The sequence below is a fragment of the Lepisosteus oculatus genome, chromosome 8 (assembly GCF_040954835.1).
Source record: "Lepisosteus oculatus isolate fLepOcu1 chromosome 8, fLepOcu1.hap2, whole genome shotgun sequence".
NCBI classification, from domain to species: Eukaryota; Metazoa; Chordata; class Actinopteri; order Semionotiformes; family Lepisosteidae; genus Lepisosteus; species Lepisosteus oculatus.
This window is the reverse complement of record NC_090703.1, coordinates 48846133-48861725: the sequence shown is the minus strand read 5'-3', so window position 1 is coordinate 48861725 and position 15593 is coordinate 48846133. Positions and strand designations below refer to the sequence as shown.

General features: G+C 48.7%; 1 protein-coding gene and 2 non-coding genes across 3 annotated transcripts; all 3 read right to left on the bottom strand.

Annotated features, from left to right (window-relative positions):
• Positions 1-21: 21 nt before the first annotated feature.
• On the bottom strand, positions 22-13940 carry pabir2 (PABIR family member 2). The gene is made up of 11 exons (XM_006632879.3): positions 13731-13940; positions 11214-13232; positions 9280-9358; positions 8601-8657; positions 7927-7970; positions 7420-7474; positions 6210-6302; positions 5568-5656; positions 4760-4824; positions 4102-4195; positions 22-3113 (listed from the first exon to the last, which is right to left on the bottom strand). Exons 2-11 carry the CDS (start codon positions 11336-11338, stop codon positions 2978-2980), a joined length of 837 nt encoding a protein of 278 aa, XP_006632942.1. The 5' UTR covers positions 11339-13232; positions 13731-13940; the 3' UTR covers positions 22-2977.
• Positions 6612-6767, bottom strand: LOC138241123 (small nucleolar RNA U109). Its single transcript, XR_011190316.1, has one exon. It is a non-coding gene; the product is annotated as a small nucleolar RNA U109 (small nucleolar RNA).
• Positions 10035-10190, bottom strand: LOC138241124 (small nucleolar RNA U109). The gene has a single exon (XR_011190317.1). It is a non-coding gene; the product is annotated as a small nucleolar RNA U109 (small nucleolar RNA).
• Positions 13941-15593: the final 1653 nt, after the last annotated feature.

Genomic DNA, 15593 nt, shown 5'->3' with positions numbered 1-15593 from the left:
TAAGCATGACAGTAAATAAAAAAAGCTTTTACAGCTAATAATTTATTTTTCTTTTAAACCAGGAGTGAAGAAAATAGCTTTTCCATTTAGCAATTCATAAATACACAAAGCATATGAACACACTGTGGCTACCCCAGCAGGCAGCAGCACGCCAGCCTGCTACCTCGTACTTCAGCATCAGGGCACTTTCTTTCAAAAATAAAGAAACAATAAAAAAAAAACACTCCACAGGACAGGAGAATTCTGGGTAACAGCTCAGGTAGGGACTGTGTACAAGGTGCTTCTTGCGATCATGAAAGAGGAAAACAAAATATTAAAGTAAAAACTATGTACAAACTGCAGCTTCACAAACCTTAAAGCTTTTTTTTTTCTTAAAAAATCTGCATTTCAAATTAATGGTTTATCTCTGCTATAAACCCAGGACGTGCCCTCTTGGTTATAGTCACCTCTACAGTTCTTTTGCACCAAAGCATAATGTGGTCAGATGGTCAATTTTACATTTTTCATGCCTTTTTTTTGTAAAACTAGCAATGTCTACTTAAAGGAAATATAGATTTATTTATAAAACAATAGAATTTTGAAAAATAAAATACTACAACCACCCGATTAACACTGACTTTTTACACAATTACAGTCATTTACATACAAATACATCAGAAGACTAAGGACTCAAATGGACATTTCCTCAAAACCCTCCAGGCCCTTATTCTGATGATGTTTATCAGAATGGCACAGAGCATTAATAAAATCAGTAGGTTACAGCATATGTTCAGATGAGAAATAAACAATCCAAATCCAACCTTGTATTTATTACTTTCAAAACAAAGATTCCCTTAGTATCTCTCATTTTTCACATCGGAACCCTAAGATTCTTTTTTCTGCTTGATGCGTTTCTTACAAGACCCCTCGGCGAGGGGCTGCGTGCTGGTTAATTCATTAACGATGAATTAGAAACTTAAACAACTTCGACACTGAGGGGTGTGAACGACGCGCTCTGCTGTGCTGCCCTTCAAGATGCAACGGAAGGGAGAGAGACCAGTGATGTGGTATAAATGCTTCTCTCTCCCCCCCAATAGAATATAAGCCTCCAAAAGTGATGAAGATACTGCCTGCAGCTACAAACATATTAGACAGCCAGAAAATTTTTTAAAAACTTCAAATTTTCTGACCTAGCAGCTTTTACGTTTAGAGAGTTGCGGGACTGGTGTCAAAACCCACTTTGTAAAGATACCAACTTCACTAAATCATAAAATCCTAAACCACCTCACTACAGAAGTGGATTTCACAAATGTAGGCAGTGGAGAAAGCTCTGGAGACTTCCGTCACCTTGGCGCTGCAAACAGATGAGCCCCAACTAGTTCTTGCAGCAGCTTCCTAGATGGGCTAGGCTGCACGTTTGCATGCTCCACTGCAGGACACGGTACGCAAACAGCGACGTGTTCTGGGACAGGCTCTCCCCTCTGACCAGGTGAAGAAAGGAAGGGGAGCCATTCTACTGAATCTGCCCAACAGCCCACGTCCGAACGCCACAGGCACACCGGCAGTAACAGTGTTACTCCAACGTGTACAATCAAATAAACGCTTTAAAAAAAAAAAGAAAAGACCCAGATTAAACAGCGCTCTATAGTGTTTCCATATAACACAGCTACGCGGCATCCAAGGCTGTCTGGAGTAGGCTGTATTCTCCTTCTGCTCATTCTATTCCCGAGCACAGAAATGCCGGACAGCGTTGGCAAGCCTTTGTCCTGGATCCAAGGCGGATGATTACGCTTGTTCATCTCAGTCCTTGAAATCCATGTCCACAACCGAGCTTCCTGTCCGCTGCTGGGCTCCCCTGCAGCTGCTGAGGACACAACAACACCTGTGACCACAACTAGGTGAGCAATCCATGGCTTCCCATGCCAGAGTCGAGGAAGACCGGCGTGCAGGAGCACTGACTCCAGGGACGGCCTTGGGAAAGTTTCTTCAGACTTACTCCAACGGCCTTCTCTTAGCGGTATTCCAGCATTCCTGTACCGTCATCTCGGGAGGTCTTCCATGCTTCCCAGAAGGAAGCACTTCCCCGTCGCCAGTCACGGTGAGATGTTCACTGGACCTCTGCACTGTAGGGCTCGGTCTTCAAACCAGCGGAGACTTTTATCCCTTCAGGAGACCAAGGCAGAACACGAGCGTGGAACAGGAAAACGCTTGGGAGGGGGGAAAGTCTACGGAAATCTTGGGATTTGCCCTGTGTAGGGAAGCCGGTTGGCTTGCAGCCGGTTAGTGCAGGTGGAGAAAACACCAGGACATCCTGGGTGGGGCGGGAAGACATGCGCAGCCACTACATGCGGTTTCATTACCTCGCTGGAAAGAAGTGTCAGTTCACGGGTCGGCCCTGAGCCTGCGAGCATTTCTGAGCTGGCAGTACTACGGTACACTGCAGCACAAGCGAGACGAGAGCCCAAAGACACGCAGTCTTCTTACAGTCGCTTCTCATCTCAAGGAGACTGCTAGCATTCTCCTTGTGTGCATACCAGTGAGCTACAGAGCCATGCCTGGCTTGTATTTCAGAATCACCCTGGAGTCCTGTGGGATTGAGAACAGTGGACTCCAAAGGGAAACAAAAGCATCACAGGACAAGGTGCCCCTCATCAGCAACTCGCGTTGCCAGGAGAATAATCCGGATGTGAAGCAGTAGAGGGGATGAGGAGACTGCTGCCAGGGTCAGCACCTTGTAGGAAAGTAGAAATAGCAGCTGGAGCCGACAAGGAGGAAACGGCAAGCAGTCTTCAAACCTGCCGCCCACGTCTGTCTGCAGAGGAAGTGCACTTTTGAGGAGCAGCACAACGCAAAAAAAAAAAAAAAAGCACACAGTTCAGGGCCCTGGAGTCGACTTTCTTCCATTTCACGAAGGGCGACCTGGCCGGGCAGGTTTGGAAAGAGAGGTGGCAATGAAGTCCAGAGGGAGCCGCTGCCCGATCCTCCCCCGGGCGGGGCGTCACTTGGGCGACAGGTCACGGAGCGCGGCGAAGGGGGAGGCGTCGGGGGAGGCCGAGACCATGCTGATCTTGGCCGGGGAGTCGGAGGAGGAGCCCACGCTGCTGAGGCTGCTGTCCAGGAGGGCCGGGGAGAGACTGAGAGAGAGAGAGAGAGAGAACGCAAATGTGTAAGAGAATAAGCCGCAGCACGAGGGAGTCACACAGGCCGCAGAAAACGCTCGTGCTCAAGAGAAGGTGAAGGACAGAGAGGGAGGGAGGGTGGCCCGGGCAAAGACAATCCGGGTTTGAAAAAAGACAGCAGGCTGGCAGGAAAGGAAACCGTATAACAGGAGAGAGAGGTGGGACGAGGAAGCAGGCCGAACAGTGCCAAAATATAAAATGACAAACCTTTAATGTCAAATGCACTCCAAGATGGCACATACCAAGAATAGCTGGGTTCTAGGTATTAATTACAAGCACAGCAAACCTACACAAGCACTATAATACAAACTGTTACATGTCAACATACAATCAGTTTAAATGCACACAGACTGGACAACAGTGCTCTGCCTGAAGCTGCAATACCCATCTGGGTATTCAATACAAGGTCACGGGGGAGTTGGTTCCCATCCTGGTCAGCAATAGGCGCCAGGCAGAATACACCCTGGACCCGGACACGGATGGGCAGAGGGACAGAGACGCACTCACACCAGGGACAATTTCCCCAGAAGCCAATTAACCTACCAGCCTGCCTTAGGACCGCGGGAGGAAGCCGAAATTCTAAGCCAACATGGAGAACACACAGTCTCCACACAGACAGCACGCAGGAACTGAACCCTGGGCCCCAGTGCTGCGAGACAGCAATGCTGACCCCCCGTTCCCGCCCATGTGTCAGCATGTAAGGGTGAAAGAGGCCCCTTCATAGATGGGGGCATGATCAGCGTTAAAACTCTGGCTGAGAGAGCAACAGAGCACTCTTGCCAAAGCAGGAGAACAGGTGAAAGGCCCATGTTCTGAACAACTTGCATGCACCCAGTTCATTTCCTTAATGAAACGCTACTGCAAATCGTCCTTCGCCTCTTCAATCTGTAACCCAAACTAACTTGTCTGAGCAGAACCACATTCCCGAAAGCCGACTTTTTACCAGGAGCTCAGGCTGGGCAGGTGAACCTCGGGGGAGAGCATGGTGGTTGTTCCTTGGAAAAGGCGCTTTGGCTGGCTTTCGGTTTCCATCTCGCCTGCAAAAGAAAAAAAAAGCATAACAGTAAAACGGTACTCCTGTCCTGAAGAGCTGCCACGACCAGAGGTATCCACAGCCCAGCAGGTTCTCCCCAGGTCTCTTCAATACCTCGACTGTTACACACCCGGGACGACAAATGGGCAACTGATCAAACAGATCTGGCATCAGCACGAGGAGAGCCGAGAACAGCTCCCGTTTACCCGAGGGACTTAAATCGGTGAGCTGCAAATGTGTATTTCCCCCCCAACAAGTCTGTAACTATTACAGGAGTTAAAGCAAAAGTCCGTCTCCGTAACAGGTTCAGAAGCACTGCTAGAACTGTTAAGGAAACGGAGGGACATTTAAAAGACCATAAAAAGCACCTCAAAAGTGACATGCCACTTAACACCCAGAAAGTATTTTATTCAATTACGAGCCAGACATCTTTTTAAGTACCGGTGCTGCAAAACGTGCAGATTTCTCAATGCCAATTTAACGAGAAGCACTCCCCCCTTGTCTCGGAGACGTGCCACACATTTTCGGCCGTTTGCCCAAGTGAAGACCACAGCTTGGTTTTCTTTACCTTTGCGTTTGATGGGCCCCAGGACACTGGGTCTAATACAGTTGATGGGGCTCTGACTCCTCCTGCTGGAAGGGGAAAGACAGCAGACGTGAGACGCAGGGGCGGCAGCAGGAGCCAAGGCCACAGCAGGCCCGGCCCCGTGGAGTTACGTCTTTGCACATTTCAGAAATCTACACCAACCCTCTGTTTTGTTTTGTTTTTTTTTTGTTTCTCCACATCTCAATCAGCTGCTGAATAGGGATAGTATTTCAAGAAGTACAGCATTCAGGAGGAAGGAAAAAGTCCCTGGTGATGCGGCTGTGTCATGTGTGGTGTGGTCCTGCTGGCCTCCTGTGAGGCCTCTGCAGCTCTTTTCCACTCCTGCATCCTGTGCAGCATGGACGCAATGTGGTTCTGGCTACTGCGCGCTGAAGTTACCCCATGCAGGTTCAACCTGGGGAGATTATAACGAAGACTGCTTTGCCCAGCTCTGTCCTAACAAATAGGTACAACCCACTAGCAGCCTTTAATCACCTTTACAGCCCCTGCTTCAGCACCGCAGCTCGTTTTCTCACAGGCACCTCGCACACCAGGTGCAAGTCAGCTCATGCTATTTCAAGATGGGACCATCTGCAGCTTACTCATCTGCCCTCAGAGGTCAATACGCCCGAGAAAGAATCCGGCTTGTTGACGAGGGTACCACCATCACGGACGACATGGATCCCCCCCCCCCAATTCGGAAAGCCCTCTTCCGAAGTAAGGATGGCAGATGTTTGTGGTTCAGCTGTTGGGCACAGCCAGCGAGCCAGCAAGCGCTCCGAGTACTCACGTGGTGAAGCGCCGGGTGGGACTTGGGATGGGGCTGGGCGGGAGACCGTTGGTGCCTACCAGGATCTGAAGAGAGGGCGAGAAGCATTGCTGCGAAGGAGACAAGGCCCATCAGTGAACATGCAGCAAAGCAGCCTATAACTCCAGAGCAGTGTACACAGGGCCAAGGCAACGTAATTAATTTTTACCAGCAATTATCAGTCAATTACACAATTAACAGGCCTGGCATGTTACAATCTAGCAATGCAAATACTAGAAATAATCCTAATACTGGCCCAAAAGAACAACACCAGGCGAAGTATCAGACTTGCCCAAGAGGTTTCTCCTATATAATAAAGTGGGGTGTTCTTAAAAAAAAAAAGAGCCCATTGTCAATGAAAGCGTCACGCAAATGGTTGATGAAGTTATGTTATCAGCTAAAAACAAGGTAATGTTGCTATCAAATGATAAAAAAAAATCTCAGTTAAGTTTTAGTAAAAGAGCAAGGATGATTCGCTGGCTCCCTTTTCCATCAGATACTTTAACAACAATTCAGCATCAATATTTTACTATAAACATCCTTCTCATCAATGTAGCTTAACTGTCAAAACATCCTGTCTGATGGAGAAACTGCACGAGTGTCTCCTGTCTCGACCCAGCTCACCTTCCCAATCCCTCTGGTGGGAGACGGAGCCGGGGACACGGGCACAAAGTCAATCCGCTTCGGAGAGGAGGATTTGTCCAAGTCGTTGTCACTCTGTCGGAAAGGGAAACCCACACGTCTTTAAAAGCCTACATCCCAAACCGCTTTCCCTTCTCTGGGACGAAGAGGTACAGTCCACACTCTAAACCCTGGGCGCGGATACATTCACAAGGAGCATCCTTGACTCAAAACCCCCAACCGTGCCACAGCACGTCAGCAGTGCCAGGGAGGCACTAGTGTAAAGACCCTCTGCCAGAATAAACCCTTCCCGGTTTCAGGGAGACAAAGTGAATCGCAAAGCAGTCCCATATTCCCAAGAGCCTCGTCCTTCCCCCACTGTCCTGCCCCGGGGCGTCGGTGTGTCAGTGTTGGAGTATTATACTACCACACAGCCTGTGCTGGGAGACCGGTGGCCCTGTTAACTCCATGTGCTTTACTATAGCATGTATCTCAAGCACACACGCTCCCCACAGAGAGGGGAACGGTGCAGCGCAGCCCCGGAGGAGCTGCCACATGCGTAAAGGCGAAGAGAGACTCCATACTTTCCACACAAAGCAGCCATTCAACATCACACATCAGAGCAAAATACTACACAGCCCCCCTCCGCCTACTGCTGCTGCCTCCTCGTGAGCAGAGGCTCAGCGATGAAGCACGGGGAGCCTGAAACAAGGCTCACTGGCAACCACCTGCTCCATTTCCCCACGCCCAACCCAGAGTATCTCACACTTGACTAGACAATTATCAAACCGCCATGCTTTCTCCAAGCTACAATGCTTCAGACTCCCAGTAATGAAAAAAAAAAATTCAATTAAGACAAACCAATCAATGATTTTCAACTACTCCCCATGCAGCAAGTAATCAAGTAACCATCCGACATAAAAATGAATTGGGAGATATTCAAGTCCCATCTACTCCCTACAGTAAAAGCGCAGCAGATGCCTGCAGTCCCCTCACGAGTTTTTTATGCTGATCCAGGACCGCAGCCGTTTTGGCATGAGCATGACAAGTGTTCATTTATCCATCGGGGGACACTGGCTGTTGAGGACAAACAGACCTCAACACTTGCAGAGCTCGGAGGAAAGAGTCATACCATCGACCTCCTGCTCACAGCGAGGCAGGAGGGCGAGATTTTGCTCGGCAAGCCCCCGGGAGGCCCTTCCTCTCAACTCACCAGGCTGAGGCTCTCCTCCCAGGACTGACTCATCTGCATGGCCGTCTGCACCTCGCTGAGGGAGACAGAGAAACGGCACAGGGGTGAGAGAGAGCAGGCCACACCAGGCCCTACTGTGCCCCATTGCGCTGCCCAGTGAACCTGCAGTTCTACACCCAGCTGACTGACTTCAATCACTGCAGACGAGGCTCTGTGAACAAATAACTGAAGCAGGCTCAGACAGAGTCCCAGGCCTCTGCTGGCACTGTCAGGTCACACCGGCACAACCTGAGCTCACCCCCTCCCCCGCACCTGGGCTGCTGTGTACACAGAGCTACACCCAGCTGTGGCTTGACACAAGCTCACTAAATAAATCCCCCTGCCCCGGTGTCAATGCTGAAAACGACTCCAAATCTGCACCTCCAGACGATCAGACTCTCTGACGGGTTTAGCAAATGTTTTCGGCGTGCTGCAATACCACGGAACTGCAGGCACCGCAAAGAGAGAGGAGCAAGAGCCGCAACTCACCGCTCGTGGGCCGTCTCTCTGTTCATCAGATCCACACCTTCCTCCTGCAGGAAAGCAAAGTCATTCAACCTTAATGAATACTGCCGACTTGACGTCCTCCGGCCAACCTCACTTGTGGGTTTCCAGAGCAGATAAAATGGGAAGAACCCCAATCGTTAACAGGCAGTCCCCAAATAGCCTCCCTGTATAATGTAACTAAGAAAAAAAGGGGGATAACTTGACTCCCCAGTTGCTCAACACCGTAAAGGCTGAGGTTGAGCTTGCTGAGCTCTGGGATTTGAGCCTGGGTCATGCCGCTACCAGCAGTGTTCAGACAGGCTATCCGATTAATCCCAGGGTAGGGTAGGATTCCTCAGCGGGTCTCTCAAGGACGCTGTGACTGTTGAGGCTTTCCAGGCACCTGCAGACCACAGGTGGTGGTGGTGGGGGGGGGACGTGGGGACATGCCTCTCCTCCAATCAGCCCTGAACCTCCAGCAAGGGGCTGTGCTGCCTGTAACGTTTTCCCACACCCCCTTCACCCCACCACCATTTTCCCCGTGTGCGATCGCAGGATTCCTTGCGGAGAGCCGAGACGTGAAAGAACACAGGCTATTCCAAATCAGATGGGTACGACACAAAATAATCAGGGACAGCAGTAGGAAAGCAAAGCCTCTGACCATGCATGAACGTTACCTGTTTAATCTGATGGAGTCTGCTGCTGGGGACTCTGATGGGGGAAGAGGGGACCATCTGCAAAGATAGAAGGGAACATCAGGTTAGACTGAGCGAAGAGGGCTGTGCAAGCCTCAACCATTTGATCTCAGGAACACACACACACACACCTTTTCCTAATTCCCAGGGAGCATTTCACTTCTATTGTCCCCACCTGAAGTTTGCTCCAGAAAATGGTTTCTCTCCAGTCACATCACTCAGAACAGGACTTTCAGTAAAACACAGTCTGAGCACCAGTAAGCTACACAAAGGGCTTCAGGTCAACACGCAACACCAGCTCATTCCCCATATGCAAATGATCTCAACCTTCTTGGATACCTTTTCCCTTTCTCCGTTTTTTGAAACGGGCCGCTAACACCTTGACTAAATCTCAGCTAAAGTAACAACAACAAAGAAGCATGAACACCAGGGACAGGAGTGAGTCTGCCACTCCCTAGCCTTCTGGGACAAAAGAGCCCATTAAGCAGAGAAGAAGAATACCACCTCCACATCAGCCTAGGCAAAACACAGTGAACTATAACCAGCACCTGCAGATCCGAGTCCCCACTTTAATCCCTGTGCGAAAGGCTGATCAACATAACGCAGAAGACTCTACCTCCTCCCTCCTTTTCACGGGGCAACAGAAGTGCAGGTTCCTTACCAGGCTCTGGCGGTTCACCACAGTGGTGCTGTTCCTCCGACTGCGCAGAACCTCCCGCTGGAACACCTGCGAGTGGTCGCTGGAATCGGACAGACAGAGGGGCTCGGATGACGGAGCGGCAGGAGCAGACACAAACGCCAACGACACCCGCGCCCGGCAGGCAGGCAGGCAGGCAGGCAGGCAGGCAGGAGCAGCAGCTCATTAACCCGAGGAATCTCCTCCAGCCGTTTTGTGAAAGGAGCCGGGGGGGGGGGAGGCTCAAACAGCATGACGGGACAGAGCTTGTTCTACACTCCCATAACCCCTGGCCACCAGCACTCAGTTTTTAATGCACTTCCATTTAGCACCTACTTTGCGCGCCCTGGTTTGTGTTTCGCTGTCAAGTCTGAATGACTCCACTGGGGTGACATGGGAACAACACTGAACGAAGACCGTTAAGTCACAACGAGAGGGGGTGATGCCTTACAATATGAGGGCGGGGGGAAGGGGGGTGGGGGTGTCACGACCAGCTACTCTTTCCTTTCCATTTACTGGTATGGTTTTAAACTGGAACTGTTTCTACTGAAGAACAACAACACAACAGTTGTTCAATCAATCCATCACCCGGACTCTTCCGACACACAAAAGCATCAGCATCTCTGCATCTTTCACTGCCATCGTTTCTCGTTTTGAAACTCATGAATGGATCACACGTGGGAAAGCACTTTAAAACGCTTAGCGTGGCTGTGCATCCCTGGAAAATGAATGCAGCATTTCAGTGTTGGAGTATTATACTACCACTCAGACTCCTCTGGTAGACTGGTGGCCCTGTTAACTCCATGTGATTTTCTATAGCATGTCACTTAGTCCGCACTTCCTATAGAGAGAGGGAGACGGACTGCGTGCAGCCCAGGAGAGGCTGCAACATGCATGGAGAGGGGTGGGTCACATCACTCAATCACTGGGAAACAAGGGCCTGGGTCTGCTGTTCACGAACAAGGAAACGAGCCAAGCTGTGGCAATCTAATGCATTCCAGTGGTTAGACGCTACATGCTGTTCTGCAACAACCAGGTGCTGGCTGGATATTTCAAACCTGATACAGCACATAAAATTGAGCCACATATATCACTGACATAGTTCAAACAAGATCATTTTGGGTTCAGGGGTTCAGAAGATCTCACTGCTGACTAAATTTACTGCCTTGGCGCCATCATTAAAGACTCACCTACCATCCAAACCCTGCGCTCTCCTTCAGTCAACTATCTGTACAAGATCTCTAAATCAAGTCCTTGCTCTGTGGGTATCAGTCGTTTAAACCTGAGTGCAGAGCCCCCAACGTTTAAAGGGACTCCTGACACGTGTTTTGGTCATTTGCTAAAAAGTAAGTTTTACTCATCTTCCTCCCTTTTTTTAATAATAATAATAATAATAATAATAATAATAATAATTGCTTACACTTATATAGCGCTTTTCTGGACACTCCACTCAAAGCGCTTTACAGGTAATGGGGACTCCCCTCCACCACCAGTGTGTAACATCCACCTGGATGCTACACACTGAAATGTAGTTTTAACTACATTACTTCTTGCACGGCCTCCCTGAACTTTCCATTCAACTGACGGGACCTGTGCTTCGTGTCTTTTCCGGCACGCAAAAAAAAAAAATGAGTTGGAATTCAATCGACCGCTTTCGATTTAAAATAAAACAACAAGCACGTTTTTTAAATAAAAACCCGCGTCCACTCCGCCCCCAGCCCCTTCCCCGGGTACCTGAGACTCCCTGTGCCAGTGAAACGAAACCGGAGCGCTTACACAGCTGCCCGTCCGCTCCGCAAGCGGTACCACAGGCTGCAGGGCCTCGGGAGTCCGGAGCGTGGATTCGCGTCCCCGCCGCCCGCAAAAAAAAAAAACAAAACAAAGAAAAAACATTCGGCAGAACCGGACCCCGACCGTACCTCAGCCCGTTGATCATGGGGGCACTGTTGGATCTCCTCAGGTTCCCGTCGTTCTGGGTCAGGGACACGGGGATGTCGAGGTCCAGATCCATCTTCTCCTGGGACACGGAGGCCGGGTGGCTCATGGCTTGCGTGGGCCCCCGGGCGCCCCTCGGCCCCGCGAACCGGGGCACCGCCGAGCTCTCCGCGTCGGGTCGGGCGAGAGGCCGGGCCTCTAGTGTGAGCTCAAAGTAGTCTGGAAACAAGGCTCCATGTTTTATCGTCGTTTGCGAGGAGCCGTTTCAACAAGTCCTTTGCTTCTGTTGCTGTGGGGGGGTGGGGGTGAACGCAACTAGCCGTTTTCAACTGTCTCTTCGACGAAATAACCCCATAAAATCAGCCCGAGCGGGCCCTGCTGTACGGTATTCTCAAACAATAATCAACATGTTTTCTCAGGGGGCACGGAAGGCGCACCCCCATCGGAAGACGGAAACTCGGGAGCCCGATCCAAGCCGCGCGTGGAGCCCTGCCGAGGGAAAGGTGTCGGAAAAGGGGGCACCGCGTCCCCCTAAAAGCGCACGCTTCCCAAATGATCGTGTTTGCAAAGCGAAGGCCGAGAGCACATCACCCAACATCCACTTGATTCAACAGCAGACCACAAAAACACACACACACAAACAAAAAAAAAAACTGCAGGGATTAATTTAAAAAATAACCTGGAAAAAACAGCATGCTTTTCGCCATTTGTACTTAAAACGTTTACCTACATCAAACCGAGACTTTCCCTTGCTTCCACCATGTTGTCTAACTGTCCGAATTTTTGGCGACTGAAATAAAAATGAATTATTTTCTACTGATTTCCACTGTTTTTCACTCCGCCTCTTGGAGCCGCAGCACTCCTATCTCAACCAAACTTCCCGCCCCGTCTCCGGCCTGCGTCTGTGATTGACAGCGTCAGACACCAATAGGCGCTCCCCATTTCGCCGGTGAACGCGGTTGAATGGCAGCTGCGCGACCAATGAAATGCCGCCGTTAAGGGATTTCCTGGAGAAGTTAGGTTAACACGGACCAAAGCCCCGCCCCGGCTTCTTCCTCCAGAGTTCAAAGTAGCGCATGCGTGTCGCGTATTCAGCGCCGGTTAAAATCGCATGTTTAAAGCAAAGTTTTCAAAATGCAATGAAACCTTTTACCTCAAAATTACATGTTGCTCTGATTAAATGTAATTGAGCCAAGACCCACAAGTCTTACATTCTGTTAAGCAGCGAAAGGCCTAGAATTTAAATCCTGTGGTGAGCACAGTGACCCCTGGTAAGCAAATTACACGACACAACCATTGAAATTAACGTCTTAGCTTCGGTCAGATAGCAGAAGCAAGAAATCCTGCAACATGTTGGCCAGGAAAATTCAGGTCAGAAAAGCTGGGAGCTGATCAGATATGGACCTGATCCCCTTACCCACCTGAGGAAATACAGCTTAAGCACAAATTGCGGTAGACAAGCTATGTACATAAGCCACAGAAAGCTCACACGCGGCAGGTATTGTGCTTCTTTGGCTCCAATGTGTGTTTTCGGGATTCGAGACTTTGCACAAAGGGCTGTGGGGGTGTAGTCTCGCCACCTGGAGCTCAGGGGGTGAAAGCCGGTGACGATCCCTCTACAACAGCTGCAGTGAATAAAGGTGCCGGTTTTCTGTACTCCTATATCCCGAGGGTTATCTTCCCCACTACAACAATGGCCAACAGCTGAGTGCTTGAATCTATTCTGGAGAGCAGCATTTTAGTCAAGAGTGCAACTGCTGGACTATAGCCAGGGATTTGCACAAAAACAACGGTTTTAATTGCCAATACATGCAACAATTCCACCACACCATTTCCCCAGGAGTGTTTCTCATTGAGAAGGATTTGATCTTTTGACATGACAATGACTGTGCCTCACTGGACAGCAGTTTGCCTTTTGACATTACAATGTTTTCTGTAGGTCAAGTAGGCAGCTGCGTCAGCATGCGCAGGCTGCAAAGGACCAGGTAAAGGTTTATTCCCTGCTGAAAGGAAAAGAAAAGAGACACGTTTCAGCTGTGGAGCCTTCTTCATGTGTTTCATGCGTGTTGTTTTCAACTAATGTTTCTGTATTTGGGATCTTTTTTTAATAGAGATTTTCAAAACGAGTTTTCTGGGCTAATTCGTGTAAGATTCCCAATTCTTCTTGATTTGATCTTCTTGATCATTTTTTTTCCAGAAACAGTTCCGATTTATTGATTTCTGCGTTTCTGAGAGTTATCTGTTTATGTCTGCTTTTATTTCTTTTATTTTTAAGTAATAATAATTGCTCCACTTATATGGCGCTTTTCTGGACACTCCAGAAAAACGCTATATAAGTATAAGCAATTATTATTAGTAGTAGTATTAGTATTATTATTTAAATCCTGTAAAGCCAGATTAATGTCTGTTTTGTTGGTTTGACACAGAATGTTTAGGAATTATTCATTAATGTCTGAACTCTTTAGTGCTCTTTCATATTTGCCCTAGCTGACGTATCCTACCTGTATGATAGTCAAAGGCCTGACCCCTCCCGCTGGCTCACACTGATGGTTTTTGTCTCACGCTGCTTGTCTGACTTTTTTTTTAGGTTGTGTGTTAACTTGCTGTTGTTGCAGCTGTTCTGTGTTTATGTTTGTGGTGATTCCTTTAATGTCTTTGTCTTGGAGCATACATGCAAATAAGCTTTTCATTGCACTTGTGCATAGGACAAATGAACTGAACTGAACAGAACTGTGGCGACGTGTTTTTGTGCTGGTGTCTTTATTACTCACAGTGTGACGTGACAGTGACCGCATCATATCTGGCACAAACTGGGCTTTTGATATGACAATGACTGTGTCTGGTTGGGTAGCAACTCCGTTTTTGGCATGACAATGAAACCAGCTTAGTAAAAACCGTGTTTGGAAATGTACCTGAAGAGCGATAGAAGAGTAAAATAATATGTGTTGTGTCCTTCACAGAGCCCTGATACGAACATTGAGTCCACAAAGGGTTACAAGGGCGCATGGAAAGTTATAAAACACAGAGAACTGACAAACGTTTCGTATTTATTCGGACTTGTCATTGAGTTGCTTAGGTAACGCAGGTTTACACCACTGACTTAAAAGGTGTGCATGGTTACTGAGGAACACAAGGAGGCGCTGTGGGGTTGTAAGAAATTATTTTCTACTTTTCTGTATTGGGGCGTTTTAAGCTTAAAAATAGACAGTTCCTATTACAATACACAATCTTGTTTCTTTCTTTTGTGTATATTAAAAGGCTGAAAAAAGCTGCTCAGAAAATATGTCCATAAATATGAAAATCTGTTTGAAAAAAAACGTTCTACCGCCCGCGACCCTACCTACAATCCCATCTTCAGAGAGGCGAGAGGGAAACAACTGTTAGATTTAATTCACGAAAAGAGTCAACAGGTTAATTACAACGTAGTTCTGGTAATGGGGAATTAAGTACTGAGTAATGCAGGTTTCAAGAAAAACGTCAGATGCGTCTTCTAGACACAAAGGACGGCCTCCGGGCTTTCAAAAATATTTTAATCTCTCTTTCTTTTCCCCTTATTAACAAAAGGCGGAAATATCCTGTCCGAATCTGCCGCCGATCGCTCTTTGAAGCCGCGCCGTGTCGCGCAGAGCCTGTGGGCTGGATTGCCGGGTGGGGGGTCGGGGTCCGTGGGCCTAAACTCGCGGCCACAAGAAATGGCCTCTCCATCTTAGGGGGCTGCCCGCTGTCAGAGGAAACTACTCTTTTGTTTTGGCAGGAAAGTGTCAAATCCCCCCCAGACACACACACACACCAATCCGACCTTCCCAAAAGCAATTACCGTCCACCAGCTACAGGTCTCCTTCACTAAAGTACCAATTTCATGACGTCCCCTGAAGAAATTTGGCAAGGAGGAAGAGTGCCGTGGTTCACCCAGCGTAGCTTTTGTTAGTTTGTAGCTCTCCCAGAAGAAGGCAGACACTGTTTCTCGTGTGTCCCGTCTTCTGAGTTTTAGGCAAAGACCAGAAATCCACAGACACTCTCCCTCCGCGGATTTCTGTTCACAAACTCAAAACAGGACGTTTCTCATCGGCCACACGAGCCTTCAGGCGAAGAGAAATCGGGTGCGATGAAAGACAGGGCAACACATGAAGTGAACTTCTCCACAGCTGTCGCCACTGACACTCGCAGGGCCTAAAGGAGAGGGGCACAATGAAAAGGGAACCAGACGCAGACACGTACCATGTAACTCAATGGTCCGAGGCGGCGATGTTGATGACAGATTGGAGTGAAAGGTTTTGTTATTTCCTGCTATTGTTTTTTTTCGAACTTTTTTTTTGTATTGTTGATGTTTAACAAATTCATCCGGCGTGACCCAGTCAGGGAGC

Excerpts from the sequence above, each read along its gene's own strand:
- pabir2 (XM_006632879.3), bottom strand. The coding sequence starts at position 11,338 with ATGAGCCACCCGGCCTCCGTGTCCCAGGAGAAGATGGATCTGGACCTC. Across the intron at positions 6,303-7,419 it reads GGGAGGAGAGCCTCAGCCTG|AGTGACAACGACTTGGACAA; the intron begins GTGAGTTGAGAG and ends CCTTTCCGACAG. Across the intron at positions 4,825-5,567 it reads CCCACCCGGCGCTTCACCAC|CAGGAGGAGTCAGAGCCCCA; the intron begins GTGAGTACTCGG and ends TTCCCCTTCCAG.